Source organism: Acomys minous (genome assembly GCF_964271855.1).
Source record: "Acomys minous genome assembly, chromosome: 4".
NCBI classification, from domain to species: Eukaryota; Metazoa; Chordata; class Mammalia; order Rodentia; family Muridae; genus Acomys; species Acomys minous.
In genome coordinates this window covers 63,890,152-63,910,454 of record NC_140486.1, presented here as the reverse complement: position 1 = coordinate 63,910,454, position 20,303 = coordinate 63,890,152, and the positions used below count along the sequence as shown (strand labels likewise).

General features: G+C 42.7%; 1 protein-coding gene across 1 annotated transcript in view; it reads left to right on the top strand.

Moving 5' to 3' along the window:
* DSG3 (desmoglein 3) overlaps positions 1 to 19,828 on the top strand; it is a 32,910-nt gene extending 13,082 nt beyond the window's left edge. Inside the window, exons 8-16 of the mRNA XM_084780636.1 lie at positions 455 to 640; positions 3,539 to 3,810; positions 5,056 to 5,195; positions 6,946 to 7,173; positions 9,193 to 9,447; positions 12,416 to 12,558; positions 12,812 to 12,875; positions 15,568 to 15,797; positions 16,786 to 19,828. Of these exons, the coding sequence (XP_084636762.1) occupies positions 455 to 640; positions 3,539 to 3,810; positions 5,056 to 5,195; positions 6,946 to 7,173; positions 9,193 to 9,447; positions 12,416 to 12,558; positions 12,812 to 12,875; positions 15,568 to 15,797; positions 16,786 to 17,394 (2,127 nt within the window). The 3' untranslated portion in view covers positions 17,395 to 19,828. The remainder of the gene's footprint in view (positions 1 to 454; positions 641 to 3,538; positions 3,811 to 5,055; positions 5,196 to 6,945; positions 7,174 to 9,192; positions 9,448 to 12,415; positions 12,559 to 12,811; positions 12,876 to 15,567; positions 15,798 to 16,785) is intronic.
* The last annotated feature ends 475 nt before the right edge of the window (positions 19,829 to 20,303 follow it).

The following is a 20,303-nucleotide window of genomic DNA, read 5'->3' as shown; positions in this document are numbered from 1 at the left end:
GAAGAAGCATTTTTATATGTGCTTAATAGTTTAGCATCCAAATTTATTAACTGCCTTCTTGTTGACTTTTTAATTTTCTGTGCTTTTCCATTTAAAAAAAAAAAAGCTTAAATGTGAGAGTTAATGAATAAGTGTGGATTAACACATAATTTGAGAAGCAAAAATTAATACTATTTAAAATAAATATAATTTTGTTAGACAAACCCTAGAGCCGAAACTCAAGCACTTGTCTGGGGGTTCTAGCAGGGAACAAAGTTACCATCCATCCTGACTGAAGACCATCCCCCTCTGTTGAAGGGAGGTTGACACAGGGAGGGAGGGAGGTCACACTTGCCTAGCTAGTCAGATCAGCCACACAATCAGGGCTGTGGGCAGGGTGACAAGCAGTGCCTCAACCAGGTCGCCCTCACAGCTCCTAGCACTGAATTGTAAATCCTGTGTCTCTGCATTGCAGTATTCAGCACGTATTGAGGAAAATACTTTAAATGCTGAGCTACTCCGATTTCAAGTGGTAGACTGGGATGAAGAATACACAGATAATTGGTTGGCTGTGTATTATTTTACGTCTGGAAATGAGGGGAATTGGTTTGAAATTGAAACAGATCCCAGAACCAATGAAGGCATCCTGAAGGTGGTTAAGGTAAGGTCTGAGTTCCCTTGGTGGATAAGAATATTCTGTAAGGCTGGAGAGATAGCTCCAAGGTTAAGAGCACTGCCTGATCTTCCAAAGGTCCTGAGTTCAATTCCCAGCAATCACATGATGGCTCACAACCATCTATAATGAGATCTAGTCCCCTTTTCTGGCATGCAGGCTTACATTCAGGCAAAACATGTATACTTAATAAATAATAAATAAATCCTTAAAACAATATTCTGTAGTAACTCAAACAATTAGCTCTACAAACAAATTACATTAGTAATGTTCCCTCTCTCTTATTTTAAAAAGTATAAAACATATTAAGTTAGATACTATTTATTTTACTGTCATCGTAGCTTTATTGGCTAAAGTCACTGTCTCTTGATAAACTATTTTCTCCTTCCAAGCTACTGTACTTTTCATAGAGCATGCACACACACTCACACACACACATGCACACTCACACTACACATGCACACACAAGCACATGCACATGCATGAACATATGCACACCACACACACAAATGTTCACACACACACATACATGTGCACACACATGCACATGGACACAATCACACAGAGGCACACCTAGACACACATGCATAGGCATACACACATGTGTACACATGCACACCACAAACCGCACGCATGCATACACATATACACACACACACACACACACACACACACACACACACACACACACACACAGTGTGAAGATGCATGCTCTCAGGACAGGAAAACAAAGCTATTTCATATATTCATCAAATTCACTATGTGCTATTGGGTTAGAGTTCAGAAGATATAATAACGCATGGTAACTTGTCAATGTGTTTTAAATGCATTAACTATTATCATCAGAGAAAGAAGTCACAGTTTGTCTGGAAAATGGGAACTGACAACAAATTCCACTAAGCAAAAAGCAAAATCTGAGTAAAGCTTTTGGTTCAACATGACAGACTCCCCATTTGGAATTGTGTCAGGACAGCTGTGCCTGGAAAGAGCACAGACCTGAACAGATGCCTGCTCTCTTGATACTCTTTGGCATCCAGTGTTGGAACACTCTGGAGCTTCTTTAACACCTTGGGTCCGGTGTAATAATGGAGTCATAGCATTTGCTTAACAAAGAGACTTCTGGAAGATTTGTAAACATTTCCTTATTACTCCACATTTCATGGAGAGTGTTACAGCTTCTGAACCCACAAAGACTCATAAACTTCCAACAACATCGTGGCTCTGTATTTCGTGTCCTGGGGTCATTCAGCTCCCCCAAGCTCTACACCTGCCTGTAATCTTTGGACCCTGCGTCTCCTCACAGCACTGGCCAGCCATCAAGTTCTGCCTAGAGCTGCCTTTCGAGGATGGCCTACCTCTGCCTTCTACCACCTATCCTCTGCTGCCCTTGTCCCTGCCCTCTTACAATTGCAATACTGGCTAGCAGGTGTCCCTCCTGCCTGGCCCCACTTGTCATTGTTGCCACCAGTCTACCACCACATCTTTTTTAAGAAACAAGTTAGATGACTTACTCTTTAGCCTCCCCTGGCTCTCATTAGAGCGGTGGCCCTCAATGCTGGCCATAGTTTCAAGTCACCCTCAACTTTTCTAGCTGGAATACAGAAAGGATTTGTGTGATGGATCCGTGGGGGAAAACCTCATACTATTGAGTATTAAATTAACCAACGTGGTTCTAACATGCCACCCAGGTGGGTAGCCACCTAATGGTTGGTTTCTAAATGAACTAGTAGGACTTCCTCACAATGGTGCACAAAGGCACCACAGCATTACCAGCTCGATCAGATCACCTTCTGCAACATGGAGTATCCCAAAGTACCTCCACCTTTCCCTGAATAACTTCACAGCATCCTCCAATGCTCAGCTCGGATCCAAACCTCTCAGATGCCTTTGCCTACTCTCTCAGATGGAAGTCACCCCTGCTTCCACACAGACAACCCTGTAATCTCTTTCTCTCTCCTTATGCTTCCCCTTCCACTCAGAAACTCTGAACCTCAGAAGCAGTCATTTCAGCAGATCAAATCCAGATCTCTTACCTTGAAAAGTATTATACTGGTTAGTAGTTAAAACAGAAAATAACATTTCCTTATCTGTCAACCTGAGATGAAGAAAAGGAATAAGAGGGTTAAGGAAGAGCAGGAGGAGGAGGAGGAAGGGGAGGAGGAGGAGGAGGAGGAGGAGGAGGAGGAGGAAGAAGAAGAAGAAGAAGAAGAAGAAGAAGAAGAAGAAGAAGAAGAAGAAGAAGAAGAAGACCTCATTGTGTAATGAATGAAAAGTGCTAACTTGGAATTCCTTGGTATTTGATTTAGGCTGCCTTAATTAGAAAATCAAGCAGCTATAAGTACAATCACTTAAAACTGATTCTAAGAAGAGTGGGGTCAATTGCTCACTGCTCCAAAAAAGGCTTGGTTGGCCTTTAAGTCAGAAAAGGCACTACTATCCATGAATCGAATGGCTATGTTACTAACAGCCACAGTTGCTCTTTATACAAATGTATCAAAGAACTTTTGTTCAGTCTCACAACAACCCGGTTAGGTAAAGTTTGGTCTTAGATGTGAGAATTTAAGTGGGAAGCGGCGTACTACTGGTAGAGCACTTTCCTACCATATATAGCTTCCTGGGTCCAATTCCAAGCGCTGAAAAGAATGAACTTTTTATACAGATTACTAAAATGCACTTAACATTTAGAAATGAAGTCTTGTGAGTTAAGACATTCTCTAGTTGGCATTACAGTGACTTCTGAAGCCACTTTTGCTCTATAGAAATAGTCGGTCCTAATCACCACTTCCTGCACAGATGCTTCTGTCCATCTCTTGGTCTTCCAGACTGTGTCTGTATTGTTTTGTCTTTTGTGACATGTCCTTCTGTCTAATTTGGTTTTTACTCCAGGCCCTGGATTACGAACAAGTGCAAAACATGCAATTTAGTATTGCGGTCCGGAACAAAGCTGCGTTCCACCAGTCGGTGATCGCTCAGTACCGAGTGCAGCCAACTCCAGTCGTTATTCAAATCATCAACGTCCCAGAAGGAATTTCGTTCCGCCCTCCTTCCAAGACGTTTACTGTGCAAAAGGGAGTAAGCACTAACAAACTGGCTGGCTATATCCTGGGAACATATCAAGCTACCAACGAGGACACTGGTAAAGCTGCCTCATCTGTCAGGTGAGACAAGTTTTATATCCTGTGAATTCTTGGTGTGGTTTTCATCTATATGTGATTACAACATAATGTTTAGTCAATGAGGTGCCAAAAATAGAGGGATGAACTGGGTGAAGTTAAGGAACTGGATAATTCAAGAACAGATACACAGATAATTTATTAGAATATACTGTGCCATGAGCAAAAATAGTATGCATGTAAAATTGTGGAAACTTAAAAAAGGATGCCTCAGGCTATCTGGAAGTCAGGAAAGAAGTTCGCATTTGAGTCTTGCAAAAGAGTAGAAGCTCATAACAGGAGTGAGTTGCAGTGAGGTAAGACACTACAGCTCAACCAAGGGGACAGACAAAGTCGATAACAGCTGTAGCATAAAGCACCATAGAGAGTAGCAGCTAGTGTATAAAGAGCAATGGCACGCGGCTTTGTTTACTTTGTTCTATTGTATTTTTCACAGACAAAAACTGAGTAACCACTTTTCCCCTACTCCCTTCTCCTATATCTGGGGACTGAGAGGGACCTCCTTCCCCAGTAGATGCTCATATGGTATCAAGTCTCTTCTTGGTAACCTGCTATCCTTCCTCTGAGTGCCACTAGGCCTCCCCATCCAGGGGACATGGTCAAATATGGGGCATCAAAGTTCATGTGAAAGTCAGACCCCACTCTCCACTCAACTGTGGAGAATGTCCTGTCCATTGGCTAGATCTGGGTAGGGGTTCAAAGTTTACTGTACATATTGTCTGTGGCTAGTGCCATAGTTTGAACAGAACCCCCGGGTCCAGATCTTGGGAGCAATGGGAGGATACAAGAGATGGGATAGCAATTAAGATGTAATGTGAATAAATTAATAAAATATATTTTTAAAAATTGAGTAACCAGACTAATACATAAATAAGGATTATGAAGAATGACCCATCTATAGCATGTTAATTTTCTGATTTTACTTTTACATAGAATTTATTTGTGTTTATTTTATGTGTATGAGTTTTTTGCCTGCATGTGTGTCTGTGCACTGTGTGTGTGCAGTTACTCAAGGTGCCAGAAGAGGGCATCAGATACTCTGGGGCTGAGCTGTCGCGTGGGTAATGGGAAGCAAACCCAGAGCCCTTATGAGACTAACAAGTTCTCTTGAGACTGAGCCTCCCCAGCACCTTGATAGTTTTTATAAGTATATACGTAAATTTGAGATCATTCGCAATAAATAATATTTATTAAATGAATAACATTTTATACTTTTCTATTATAAAACAGATATGTCCTGGGTCGTAATGATGGTGGTTTGCTTGTTATTGATTCAAAAACTGCTCAGATCAAATTTGTCAAAAACATTGAACGAGATTCTACTTTCATAGTTAACAAGACAATCTCAGCTGAGGTTCTGGCCATAGATGGTAAGAAAGATATTTCCATAGTTTTTAATGAAATATTACTTCAAATAGTATGTCTTTCATAGTAGATGGTCATGAATGTTTTATATATTTCCTTTATCACTACAGATTACCTAGGGACTTTGGGTCTTTAATCTGAGACACCGTACTTGAACCTAAGAGAAACTAAGAATTTTCACTTCTCCCACTTAGTTGGTAGCACCCATCACTCTGGTCCATTTGGTTTACTGTGGGTGAGGGAGAAAGTGTGTGTGTGTGTGTGTGTGTGTGTGTGTGTGTGTGTGTGTGTGTGTGTGTTTTGTGTGTTATACATTTATCTATATATTGGGGGGGTGCATGTGCCCATACATTTTTGGAGATCAGAGGAAGATGCTGAGTGTCCATTTTAATCAGCATGGGCTTTAGTTGCTTGAGACTAGTTATCTTACCTAATCTGGAGCAATGTTGGCAGCCAGAGGGCCCCAGAAATGGAGTTCCAGGTGCACACACAGCCACCCCAGCTTTTCACATAGTGCTAAGGATTTAAGCTTGGACATCAAGCATTCTCATCCACTGAGCCATATCTATAGCCCCAGGAGATATCTTTTACTCCCAAAAATATCTGAGTTCTAGAGGACCAGCACAAATTCCTATAGACAGCCCTTCAGCAAACCCCACTCCAAAAGTAAGCTCACTTTGTGAGTTCCCGATATAACCTGTGTACGTACATCATTAAACAGTAAATTTTTTTCTGTCCTGAGGTGGTTTAAAATGGTAGTCATAGAATGTATGTGATTCCCCATCTATAAAATTAGTTTAGGCACAGTGTAATAAACACCAAAAAATAAACATAAAAATACTAACATTTGGGTAAACTAGCCCTAACACGAAAAACTCAAGCATTGTCTCACAACAGAGAGAGTTTATTTTGTTGCTTTATTGTCAAAGTTTGGGAATTTTCTTCAGTAAATTATTTGTTTTTTGAAGTAGGACCTCACTAGGTAGACCTGGCCCTGCAGCCAGGCTGGTCTCAAACTCATAGAGATCCACCTGCCTCTGCCTCCTGAGTGTTGGGATTAAAAAGTCATACACCTGGATTCAGTAAAAAACTTAAGTCTTAAGTAATAAGTATAATTACTTATTCCAAATACTTTTTCATGAGAAGCAATCCTAACTTCGTGGCAAGAAAGAAATACAGAATATTCCTTTTGTTTTAAGACGGATGCTATTTCAGCTACTCAGGAGGCTGAGCAACCTACAACAACTTTAGAAAGAAAGAAAGAAAGAAAGAAAGAAAGAAAGAAAGAAAGAGGGGCTGGAGAGATGGCTCAGCAGTTAAGTGCACTGACTGCTCTTCCAGAGGTCCTGAGTTCAATTCCCAGCAACCACATGGTGGCTCACAACCATCTACACTGGGATCTAATGTTCCCTTACATGCAGACAGAGCATTCATATACATAAAATAAGTAAATAAAATCTTTTTTAAAAGAGAGAGAGAGAAAAAGAAGAAAAATGTAAGAGAGAGAGGAAAAGGAAGGAAGGAAAAGAAAAAGAAAAAAGAAAGTGTAAGGGAGGAGGGAGAGAGGAAAACAGAATAAGAAAGGAAGATTAAAAGACACAGAAAGGAAATGGAAGGGAGTGGCTTAGTAAGGAAGCGGGGGAAGGGGAGGAGTCAGAGAGAGCTAGACTAGAGAGAAAGGAGGAAAAGAAACAGAAGGACATTTTTGTGCTTTACTCGCTGTATTTCCTTAACATCCAATTACTACTTTTACAGAAAACACTGGTAAGACCTCTACGGGCACAGTGTTCGTTGAAGTGCCCAGTTTTAATGAAAACTGTCCGTCCGTTGTCCTCGAGAAGTCAGAGCTCTGCAGTTCCTCACCATCTGTGACCCTTTCGGTGAAAACCATGGACCGGGCTAGATACACTGGTCCCTATACAGTGTCGCTGGAGGAGCAGCCGATGAAGCTGCCAGTCGTGTGGAACATCAGAACAGTGAACGGTGAGTCAGAGTAGCTCCTTCCACAGACGCCAGTGGCTGCCGCTGCTCTGTGTTCGCAGAGGAGTATGAACCCGTTAGCAGAGGCCCTTTCTGGGAAAAGCTGAGAGGCTGGCGAGATGGCTCTGACCCTCTCGCATAGACGTACATGCAGGCAAAACACCAACGCACATAAAATAAAGGTTAAAAAAAAAGTTTAAGAGCAGCTGAGAAACATTTCCTGGAAATCGTTCTGTTCTGTTCTGAAGAGAAGAGGAATTATAAGAATTCTAGCGCCATTTAGTGTTTTGCAGATTTGTTAGAATCATTGTTGAGACAGGGTCTCTCCAGGCAAGCCACCTTGGGGTTGCACATAACTCTTGCCATGTAAGAGGTAGCCTTGATGGCACGGTAGACGATATCTACACACCCACTAGCCAATGAAAAGGAGTGAATCATTTCCTTCTAAAGTGTACCATGTTTATTATATATTGTCTGTGTTTTTCAAAAGTCTCATAGGCTTAATAAAAATCTTCTCCCTTTCTGGGCTCTGCGGTGATCGTCAAGACACTTCTAACCCTCAGTAAACTCACTTTCCTCTGTTGTTGGTTTTTTTTTTTGTTTGTTTTTTGTTTTTTGTTTTTTTTGTACAAATATTGCTTTCCCTTGTGGATGTGCTCCATGGTGTCCTGTCATATGTCAGCCATGGCCAGAGACACCAAAGATTTTACTCTGCGTGACCTTCTACCCTTAGCACTTCTGTTCCTATTAAAAGGAGTAGTTCCAAAATTTACGTGTGCCATTGGTCTCCAAATGTGTTTACCACATAGATACGTGGTCAATAGACAGCTAGGAATATAGCTCAGTGGTACTGCACATGCCTAGCCTTTACAAGGTCCCAGGGTCAATTCCTGGGGGTGGCGGAATGCGGGGAGGGGTGACTGAATTGAGTTAGGTTGGGCAATGCAAACTGGGCACTGTAGGCTCCAGAGCCTCTCAAATAGTACAACACTGCCAGGCTTCCTACTTAGAAAGAGGTTATATAAAGATGGAGAGCCACAGACAAACGATGGTCTCTTGTCTAATAGACAATGGGCCCCAACACTAGGAACTAGGAAAACTAGGAACCGTACCACCCAGGCCCTCAGCTCTGGGGATGAAAAAAACCAGAAGAGCAGATGAGCGAGTATCTCCAAAGTTGAAAGTGAATTTCTTTTTTTTTTTCTTTTTCTTTTTCTTTTTCTTTTTTAATTGCACATCACTCCTTTAGTATACCGATCTGGAAAGATTTAGTTCTGAACCCACATGGTAGGGCCAAACAGCTGGAACGTGATTCAGAAGTGAATTTCAGTGAGTCAGATGTAGTTTGAAGGCATACATGAGGCCATGCGCCTGTGAGTACTGGTGCAAACATACACAAGAGCAGGTAAGTCTGGGACAGGGACCTGACACTGCTGTGATGCCCCATCACCCATCCTCTTTAGTGGGAAAAGCAATAGAGGGCTGAGTCCTTGTGGAGGAGAATAATGGGCCCATCAGACTGTAGGAAAGAATGACAAGAAGGGGTACCCGAGGGGCCCCACTTCTTGCCTTCTCTGGGACCCATTGGATGAAGAATGATCTTGAGCCACATAGGGATACAACCCACAGCGTTGGAACTGCGAAAGCCTGGGGGCTGTAAGAGCATATATATGATTATTTTTCACAACAGTGTTTCATGATTCAACACTCTAAAGTTGCCGTCTATGGACTTCAAGAACTGAGCAACCGAGCTAAAACAGCAACAGCAAATCTCTTCGTGTTTTAATAACCTTTTACAATTTTGTGTTGGGCAGTATCTATGGCTGTTCTGAGCCGCATGTGGTCCACATGGCATGGATTGGACGCTCCTGATAGACAGACTGACCCAACCAAACCTCTTCTGTCATTTCTCCAACCTCATCAGCTCTGCTATGTGTCACCAGGATTCCAAGACAATTCTAGCACCATTATCACAAACAAGATGCTTTAAACGTCTCACTGTTGATCTGTGTTTTCTTATAGCTACCTCAGCACTTCTACAAGCCCAGCAGCAGGTGTCTCTAGGACCGCACAGTGTCCCAGTCATCGTGAAGGACAGTCAGGGCAGGCAGTGTGATACGCCAGAGAACTTGATCCTGACAGTGTGTCAGTGTGATGAGAGGAGCATGTGCAGAGCCCCAACCCCAAGCAAGGGGCCTATCACGTATGGGGAGTCATCCTGGACGCTCGGGCCTGCTGTCGTTGGCTTGATCCTGCTAGGACTCCTGATGCTGCTATGTGAGTGAGCCAGAGTCCATGGCACTGGCATCGTTTGCAAGAGCCATTGAGCTCATCTGGGCAGTGTGAAAAGTGTCATTCATTCTCTTAGTCACTTGACAAGTAAAGCTGAAGAAAATTGCGGGAAGGTCCTGAAATGTATTTAGCTTGTCATTTAGCAACAACTTAAATATAGCAAAGCAAGTCATATATGCAAACATTAAGAAAAAAAACACCCAAGGCCAGAGAGATGGCTCAGTCAATAAAGTGTTGGCCTCACATGCATGAGGCCCCAACCCCCCAGCACCCACCTAAAGAGCCAGGTGCAGTGGAGGATATTTGTCATCCCAGCCCTAGCAAAACGGAAGGCAGAGACGAGCTAATTGCTAAAGCCTATTGGCCACCTAGCCTATAGTTTGCTTAGCGAAGCTCTGGGCCATTGAGAGACTGCCCAAACAAAAAGTGGAAGACACCTAAGGGATGATATTCAAGGTTGCCCTCTGTCCTCCATAGGCACATTCATGCAGTGTGCACTCATAAGCACATCCCACACATATGGGGGAGGGGGACAAGAGACAGACAGACAGACAGAAACAGTCAGAGACAGAGACAGAGAGATTACAAAGATATCCCACAAGCATAATGTTCACATTTAAAGCCATGCTTTGATTCATAACCACAGGCTTTCGAAGATGTACATAAATATCTCAGATCCATATGCAAGTCTTGTGAGTTCCCAAAATTTAAAAAAAAAAAAATCCTGCTCAAATAACTTTAGAGAAGATATCCATGTAGTATCCAAGTTCACAGAACTTGGCCTCTAGGAATGTTTTATTTAATCAGCAACACCTCAAAACACAGCTTCTCTCCTCATGGGCATCCCTTTAAAATGTTCACACCTGAGCTGCAGAGACAGCACAGTAGTTAGGAGCACTTGTTCAACTCCCAGCACCCACATGGTGGCTCAAAACCACCCACGACTCCCAGACACTTGTGTAGTACACATTCATACATATAAAAACCCCTGTTAAAAACTCCATAATAGTCACACGTAACAGTGAAGACATTTAGGGAAATTGCATGCCTTATTGTCTTTTAATAAGTATGCATTTTATTTTCTTCACTAGATAGATTTCAGGAAATCTATCACTTTAATCACAATCTCATTAATCAAATGGTGCTCTGAATGTGAGAGTCCTCTACGTAAAGGAACTTAAACAGAGTTGGATAAACAAGAGATCCTTAATAATTCACAGTGATCCTCTAGTTTATTACTGAATAATATATTAATGGTAAGAACAAATTTCCGTGATGATATATTCAGCTGCCTTTAGAAATACCATTTAGGGGGCGGAGAGATGGCTCAGTGGTTATGAGCACATAGCTCTCGAAGAAAACCTGAGTTTGGTTCCCAGCACATATTTTGGATGGCTCACAACTGCCTATAAATCCAGCCCAGGGGATAAAAGAAGCTCTTCCTGCCTTCAGGGACATGTGCACTCAGATGTACATACCTACGTACACACACACACACACACACACACACACACACACACACATAATTGAAAATAGAATACTTTAAAGATAAAAACGAAATACAATTTATATAAGTGTTCAAGATACTGGATGACTTATGTCCCATCTACTTTGTAACTTGACCTCATTTTATAGTAACGCAGGACTGATTCAGTTTGCATAGCTATGTAGTTCATGCCAGCAATATTACCAAGGTCTTGAAAGCACCCATTACTTCCTGTCCCTCTGTCAGGCAACTATGATGGAAGCCCCACTTACTTCCCCCTTGAGTGCATGAGTTAGCTGAGCTGAGAAAGATCACACAACACACTCCAGTCCCAGAGCTCGAAAGCAATGAGTCCAAAATTCAAACCCTCGAAGTCTGATTCTGAGACGGTGTTCCCCTAAACCCTTTGGTGAGCTGCTTCTAAGAGGACAGGTCAAGCAGTAGGGTCTATGTGGCCTTGACAGGGCAGAGATGGGGTGAGTCTTTGACAACAGAGTGGAATAAATGCCTGCTTTCAAGAATAAGTACTTTCCTGGAGCTGGAGAGATGAACTAACAGCTAAGAGCCTTGGCTGCTCTTCCAGAGGACCTGGATTCAAATGGCTACACCAACATAGTAGTTAACAACTGCCCGTAACTCCAGTTCTGGGGAACCTGATGCTTCCTCTGGTCTCTGCATGCACCAGGCATGCACAATGACGCACAGAGATAGATGCAGGCAAAACACCCATACATAGGAAATAAATATTTTCAAATGAATATGTCTTAGCCCATTAGCAGAAAGAACAATACAATGTCTGGAAGATTTTTCCAAGCTAGGGACTCTCAGTTAACCACTGAAAGTGCAGTTGAAAGGGCCTGTGAGGCTAAGAGCACAGACTGCAAACACCTGAGCTCCAATTCCCAGCATCTCACACCTCCGATCCTCATATGCATCACACGCACGCGTGCGCATACACACACACACACACACACACACACACACACACACACACACACACATGAAACCATCTCTAGTTGCTGCTGAGCCTTGCTGGTCAATTGCTATTTACTAAGATATTACTAAGGACTAGATTGCTAAAGTATTATCATAATCACCTCAAATATTGGCTTTTGAGATATCATGGTTTTGTGCATATTTACTAGACACAATAGATACACTCAATATGTACAAAAGTGCAGCAACAATGATGATGATAATCATCATCATCATCATCATCACCATCTTAAAATGTATTATGGAAAGGGTTGAAAAACTGAACAAATCCTCCAAGAATGGCCTGGCTTCATCCTTCAGGACTGTGTTTCATTTACTAAATTGTATTTTGTAGATACCAATTTTGCTTTCATTAAATATGTCCCTTAAATGTTTAAAGTATTGTATTGCCTTTATAACATTTCTGACAATTGGCGTGTCAATAGTTTCCAATGGATTCAAACCTTCTCTTATTTCCCTGTTCCTACCTAGTGTCCCCTCTGCTGCTGCTGACCTGTGACTGTGGGGCAGGTCCCCTTGGAGGAGCAGCGACAGGTGGCTTTGTCCCAGTGCCCGATGGCTCAGAAGGAACCATTCATCAGTGGGGAATCGAAGGAGCCCAGCCTGAAGACAAGGTGAAGATCGGGTTTGTAAAACAGTTACTGTACCCATGGGGCAGAGGAGGAATAAGGGTTATCACAGGTGTCTCGATCCTTGGTGGCACGTGGAGACTGTCTTGGATGGGAACTTTTAGGATTTCAGCTTTACAAAGTCATATCCTATAAATGGCCACTCCAAGAAGAATTGTAATGTGATCACTTACAAGGGGCCACACTTCACCTACATTTCTCTAAAATATATGTGTTTATCCTTTAACATAATTTGCAGGAAATATCAAGTATTTGTGTTCCTCCTGTCACAACCAATGGAGCAGATTTTATGGAAAGTTCTGGTGAGTGAACGTCAAATTTGTTTGTTTACCTATTTGTCCTGGGATTTGCACTCTGGGCTTCAGAAATGCTGAGCAAGTGTTCCCCCACTGACTGAGCTACACAGACCCTGTTTTCTTACACTTTCTGTTTTTGAGACAGAGTCTCACTAACTTGCCCAGACAGGCTTTAAACTTGAAATCCTCCTGCCTCAGCCTCCCACATAGCTGAAATTTATTTTTAAAATTTATCTTTGAAAGCAAGGGTAGATTAAAGGAAAACTGGTCAAAATTAAGAAGTGATCAATAATTGCACATGTGTGTACATAACAAGAAATATCACCACTGAAGTTAGAAGCTGGATTAGTATTTCTTTGTGTTTTAGCCAATTCTGAGACACTAGTCTGTCCTGCTTAGTTAATTCACTCACTGATATCACTGTTTTGAGAATCTGAAACTGTAATGAATTGAAGTAAGTATAGCTCTCAGGCAACTAATTACGAACTTTAAAATATTTTGAAGTTATTATTTTATTTTGTTTAGAGGTATTTTGCCTTCGTGTAGGTCTGGGCACTGTGTGCATGCCCGCTGTCCACAGAAGCCGGAAGAGGGCCTAGGATCCCTTGGAACTGGAACAGGTGTTCCAGACAGCTGTGAGCTACTATATGGGTACTGGGAACTGAACTCGGGTCTTTTGGAAGAGCAGCCAATGCCCTTAATCTCTGAGTCATCTCTCCAACCCCTAGTTGATAATTTTGAATCAGGAAATATTTTACGGCATTAGAAAGCTGTAAATAAAAATATGAACAGTAGCTGTCCCCTCCACTAACTCTGTCTACTGCTGGCTCAGTTCGGGTCATGTTTGTACATTAAGTCTCACATGAGCACATACGGGCTTCACATATGTGTATCCCCACCTTGTGTGGGCGTGTGTGGGTGTGGGTGTGTGGGTGCGTGTGGGTGTGTGCATGTGCACACACATGTGCTAAATTCTGTCCTTCCTAGTGTAACAGCATGTACTATGTCCTGCTTGAATTCAGTTAGCAGCTCCAAGGCAGTCACTATGGGGTATGAAGTCTGAAGCTTGCATTTAAGTAATTTTGTTATTTCTTTGTACTTACCAAGTGGCAACAATGTTTTACTACGTTATCTCATTGCAAAAATGTACTACAGACTAGCAAGCAACAAGACTTGGCACTGGCGGGAATTTTATTCCTAATCTTATTGTTACCAAAGATTGGCACAAGTTATCTCCAGTTATATGACAGCCCTTAGCAGCTTCTCTAATACTCACTGGCTTCTCCCACCGTAGAGCAAAAACTCAACTCAGAATTGTCTGTGGAAAAACTAACCCATGATGAGCTGGAGGGTTGGGGCGTGGTTGGGAGTGTTTGCTCATCCTCCAAAGGACTGGAGTTTAATTCCTGATAGCGCCCTGAATGGTTAACAGACACTTGTAAACTCCAGTTCCAAGGGATCTGACATCCTGTTCTTACTTCTGTGGATACCATACAGATGTGCCCATATTCACACATAGACACACACATATGCACATACCATATTTTTTGGGCCATAGAGGCACCCAGTTCTTAGAGCAGTAAAACAAGAAACGGACCATAAGGGGCACCCTAATTCCCCCCACACACACTTTAGGGGGGAAAAAGTGAGTCTTATGGTCTGAAAAATATGGTAAATAAAGAGTAAAAAAAGATAATGCAAATAATCTAGGAAAGCATATTATGAAAGAAATAGGAAAAAACAGCCATAAGTTCTTTAAATTTTCCTTGGACACCATTTGTTACTTGGCACAGTGACATCATGGAGGCCCTCTGGCATGGTGACATCATGGAGGCCCTCTGGCATGGTGACATCATGAATACCCTCTAGCACGGTGACGTCATGGAGGCCCTCCGACTTGGTGACATCATGGAGGCCCTCTCTTCATTTTCCACACTGAAATCCCATGGCAGTTTGACTGCAACGTTATTGCACCTGAGAATGCAGGAGTTTAGAAGCTGTCCATGGCTGTTCACTGACTCTTGCCGTTTTTGGCTATGGCCCCTGACAATCCATTTCCCCTGCACTCTTTTTGTAACTGACATGTTTTTAGGGCTTTTTCACCTGTTCACCCACCCGCACTGTTACTCTCACATAAGCCTACCAGAACGTTATTTCCCCAGTCACATCGTTGCACTTTTCCTCACATTGCTGCTTTACACCATAACTGTGCATGGACATCAAAAATGAAAGAACTTTAGGGACTGAAAAGTGAGCTCAGTCAGCCAAGTGCTCACGGTGCAAGCACAAGGTCCTGAGCTCATGAAAAAGCTAAGCATGGTGGCACATGGCCATAGTCACAGCACTGGGAACTCAAGGAGAGGATCCCTAGGGTTCGTGGGTCAGTGAGCTTAGCTGACTCAGCGAGTTCCAGACCAGTGAGAGACCTTGACTCAACAGAGATGGACAGTCCTCTAAGGATCAACACTCAAAATTGACTTCTTACTTCCCTAAGTGCACACATCCACATAGCCACATGGACATGAACACACCTGGGAACATGCACACCCATGTACATACAAATATGCACACACAGAAGCTTTAGGGGGGAAAAGCCATGGCATGGAATATTAAAGCGCTCTCTCTCGCTCTCTCTCTCTCTCTCTCTCTCTCTCTCTCTCTCTCTCTCTCTCTCTCTCTCTCTTTCTCCTGTCTTTAGAAGTCTGTACAAACACATATGCTGGAGGGACAGTGGTGGAAGGTGCTTCGGGAATGGAGATGACAGCCAAGATGGGAGCAGCTGCTGCATCCGGAGCCGCGGTGGCACTGGGCCCCTGTCCCCTGGGTCACTCAGGAACGATGAGAACCAGGCACTCAACCGGAGGGACCTTGAAGGACTATGTTGCTGCTCCGGTGAACATGGCTTTCCTTGGGTCCTACTTTTCTCAGGTAACTGGGTAGCAAACTGTCAGGCGCCGTTGTTATCTCGTTTACTCGGTTATTTACATTAGTTTTGAGATTCATTTTCCTAGGCTTTTTTCAATGTAGGGAAAGGAAAGCTTCCTCGTGTCAAAATAAATTAGGCAATTTTGGTGGCTGTCAAAACCAAGTCCCTAGTTGAAATTCACAAGATAAGCAGATGAGGACTGAGTTAACACAAAGTTCCCGTGGGGTTGAAACTGACTCGGTGCACGTTGAGAAAACTTCCCCTATTCCAACACAAAGACAAAACAGCCCAGTGATAAACTCCAGGCATCATATAGAGTTGCTATAAGGACTAAAATCCAGATAAAACCAAGCACAAAAACATAAGCCTAGGCTAGATTCTCTGATGGAATGTCAGCCATATTGGCAAATCCCCAAAAATGTTTATTAAAGAGTATTTCCTGAAGCCATATCCTGCTTTCTTTAATATGTGGATCTAGATTTAATTTTATCTGTGACATGAAGGTAGGAGGGGCCTACTTGGAAGGAGGAGGGGAGGGGGAGATAGGAGAATGGAAGGGGAACATGGGACAAAAATAGAAAAAAAATCTCATGTTTTCTCTCATTTGTAAAAATCCATATTTAACTATATATTCATATATAGGACATGAAAGCTGAGGAAAGACTATTTGGCGAAAGGGAAAGAGCTAGCCGGAGGAAAACGGGAGAGCAGGAAAGAGTAAGGCGGGTCTAAATATGAGCAAAGATCAAGGTTATATATGTATGAAAACGTCATAATACAGAACACTAACTAAAAACATACTATCAATAAAAATAAATAAATGAAAACAGTTTAGCTATCCAGAGGGGAAAACAACCAAATAAGATGAAGACCATTTGCACCACTCGTGTGGACTACCTCGCGTGAGCGCTCTTATTCCAGCCTTGGATTTTTATGACTAGGATCCGGTGGTACTTATAAGGTCCATTTCTTCTCCTTCTCCGTCTTTAGAAAGCACTCGCCTATGCCGAGGAAGACGATGAGCGGGAGATCAATGATTGTTTACTGATCTATGATGACGAAGACGAGGATGCTGCCCCCTGCTCACCCGCCCTCAGCTCCTGCAGCTTTATTGCTGACGACCTAGATGACAGCTTCTTGGACTCCCTTGGCCCCAAATTTAAAAAGCTTGCACAGATATGTCTCGGTACTGATGAGGAAGCCACGCCAGCAAAACCGGGCCCTAAAGACAGTGGTCCAGGGGCTGACACCTGTGCTCGCTCCACGGAAGCCCCTCAGGCAGGTTCTGTCAGGTTCCAGACTTTGCCTGGCAGTCAAGATACTTCTGTTTTGTCTACCTCTGGCTCTGTCCACCCTGCTATTGCTATCCCTGACCCTCTACAGCTTGGTAACTACTTGCTTACAGAAACTTACTCTGGTTCAGGTTCTTTAGTGCAGCCCACCACTGTGACCTTTGACCCACGTCTCACCCAGAACGTCACTGTAACAGAAAGGGTCATTTGCCCCCTTCCAAGTGCCTCCGGCAGCATAGTGGCTCCCACAGAGCTGCGAGGCTCATACAGTATGCTCTATACAAAAGAATCCTGTTCCCATCTATGACGGAAGCAAACTGGAAAAACATGCCAGGCAGATTTGCATATTTGTACCTAAATATCTTTTTTTAAATCTAGCAAAGCTTGAGGTGTTGGACAAATTGGCTCCTAGTGGATAATCTCTGATCATGATTATAGTTCAAATATTCTGATTCATATACCAAAGCTGGGTATGTTGTCATTTCTAACTCTCTGACTTTTTTCAAGCGGGAATAAACCCTGTGGGTTTCCAAAAACCTGATCTAAGATATTAGACAGGAAGATTTCCTAAGCATCTTTACATTTTTTTATTGTATTATCAATGCCAAGGGAAGACGCTGTCGCCTTAAAATTCGGTATGGGTTGGTTGACTGGCTTCTTTCTTGGAGTTCAAGTTCCTGCTTCGGTCACCTATTCTGATGTCATTAAGGATATGAGAGTATTATTAATAACGATGGGAACGTCGAGGTGCTTGATGAAACTTTCAGGGCAGCTTGGAACAAAGGTACCAGCTGCAGCCAGGGTTCTGTCTTCTTAGTGAGGGAACTCAAATCACATCTTTGGCTGAAGCACAGGGCTGTGAGTGAGCAGGCTTAACTTGCTGTCTCTATGCTCTGTGTATATTCACAATAAGATAGTTTTGAGACACAAATATCATAGCACATGGAAGAAAGCTTAGTACAGTGTAAATAATATTTTGTGTATATTTTGATCTAGCCCAAGAAAAATACAGTGAACTTCCTCGTAGACACTCCCTGGAAACTAATCCTGTGTCAGTCTTTATTTTGTAAGTGCCAGTGAGTAGAAATGACCCACAGAGGATGTGCGGTGAGGTTCATGGACAATGTCTAGCACGGCTTGTGGGAGTAGAAAGCATGGCTCTGCTTCTAAGCAAAAAGGGCCGTAAGCTAAAATAACACGCAGCAAAATGGGTGGATGTGGATCATGTTAGGAAAACAGAGAAATAATTTTCAAGTAAAAAGAGGAACTGACCAGCTGTAGCAAACGTTTAGAACAGTGGTTCTCAGCCTTCCTAATGCCACCACCCTTTAATGCAGTTCCTTGTGTTGTGATGACCCCAACCGTAAAGTTATTTTTGTTGTCACCTTCATAGCTGTAATTTTGCTCCTTTTACGCATTATAATGTAAATATCTGATATGCATGACACCTGATCTGGACCCCCTGTGAGAGAGTCATTGGATCCCCCCCCCTCCACAAAGGGGTCACAACCCCTTGGTTGAGATCCAATGGTTTAGACCATAGTTTATGAGAGTTGCCCTAGCAGTAATGTAGTTGTCCTAGCCACTTCTGATTACTCATGATACACACACCCCAACCCACAAAGAGCACCCTACCTCACCTGCTTCTTGACATTATTGTCCTAGCCCAATCTCTCCAAGGCTGTTGTCTAGGTCAATTGTTCCTAGTTGTATGAAAAGTAACTCTTTTAATTTTCCTTTCTGTTTTTTGTTTGTTTGTTTATTGTTGATATTGGCTTTTTGTTTATTGGTTTGCTAGTTTGGGTTTGGTTTTTGGAGGCAGGGTCTCGCTGCAGCTGATGCTGTCCTGGAACCTGCTATGTATGACTATGCTAGCCTTGAACTTGTGTTTCTCCTTATAGCCTCCTGAGTGCTGAGATTATAGCCATGAGCCACCACATACAACAGATTTTTTTTAATAATAAAAGCTTAAAATTGTTTCCCAATTTCGTAACAGTAAACACAGCCTAAAGATACAGAGATGGAAGCAAGCACCCAAAGCCACTGTCCCTAGTGCTGTCCCTTTGCCAGCCTTGGCAAGTACCAGAGAGGTAGGTATTAGGACAGATATGCTAGGAAGCTTCAGCAGCCATGTTTCCAACACAAGGCTTTCAGTAGGCCTGTGCTAGAGTGAGACGGGCCTGTGGAGCAGCCCGCCCCTGACTTCTGCCCAGCAACGTGCTCTGACCCAGAGTTCAGACACTGGTCCAAGCTTCTGTTTTTTTGTGAGTGTCAGATGAACAATAAAAACAACCCTTATTTGATGTGCAAAGGTAGAAGACTCAAGTTTCCCAAAGCACTTTAACTTTAGCCCTTAAAATCCAACTTAAGAAATGCGAATGTGAACCCAGGCAGGTGGCACAGCCTAATATAACCACAGCACTTGGGAGATAGAAGCGAAAAGATCAGAAGTTCAAATGGACCCTCAGCCACACACTGAGAGTTCCTACGTGAGACCTTGTCTCAAACAAGAGTTTAGAAAGATTATCTCAAAAATTGGATGTTTTGGCGGCATTATTAAAATGCAGGGGAAACCAGGTCACAGTGGTAAAGCTTATATAGATAAAAAAAAAAACTAAATGTGTTTTTAAGTTTGAAAATGTATTGCTCTACGGAATGGCCTAGAAGTCCTCTTTGTTTGTAGCAATGTGTCTGTATTTTTTTTTATTAAAAATAAAAATTGTTTTAAGCAGAAAACATAAGTGTCCTTTGTCTTCACATATTACACATTTTACAGAGTACATACTAAAGCACGTAGCAGAGCTGGTGGCATGGCTGAGTGAAAGTGCTGGCTGCCAATCCTCACGACCTGAGATTGGCAGGAGGGACCTACATGGTGGAAGGAGAGAACCAACTCCTCAAAGTTTTCCTCTGCTCTCCACTCACACACTATGGTGCGTGCTTGCCCCCCCCCAGAAAGAAAGGGGGGAGACCAAATAGTGTAACAATTGTTACAATAGGCCTTAATCACTCTGTGAAAGTGAGACTTTACCTAATGGTTATTAAGAAATATCCTGTAAGCTGGGAGCCATGGCACATACCTGTAATTCCAGCACTCAAGAGGCAGAAGCAGGTAGATCTCTATGAGTTCAAGGCCAGCCTGGACTACAAAGCAAGTTCAAGACAACCAAGACTACACAGAGAAACCCTGTCTCAAAAAAGGAAAACAAACAATAA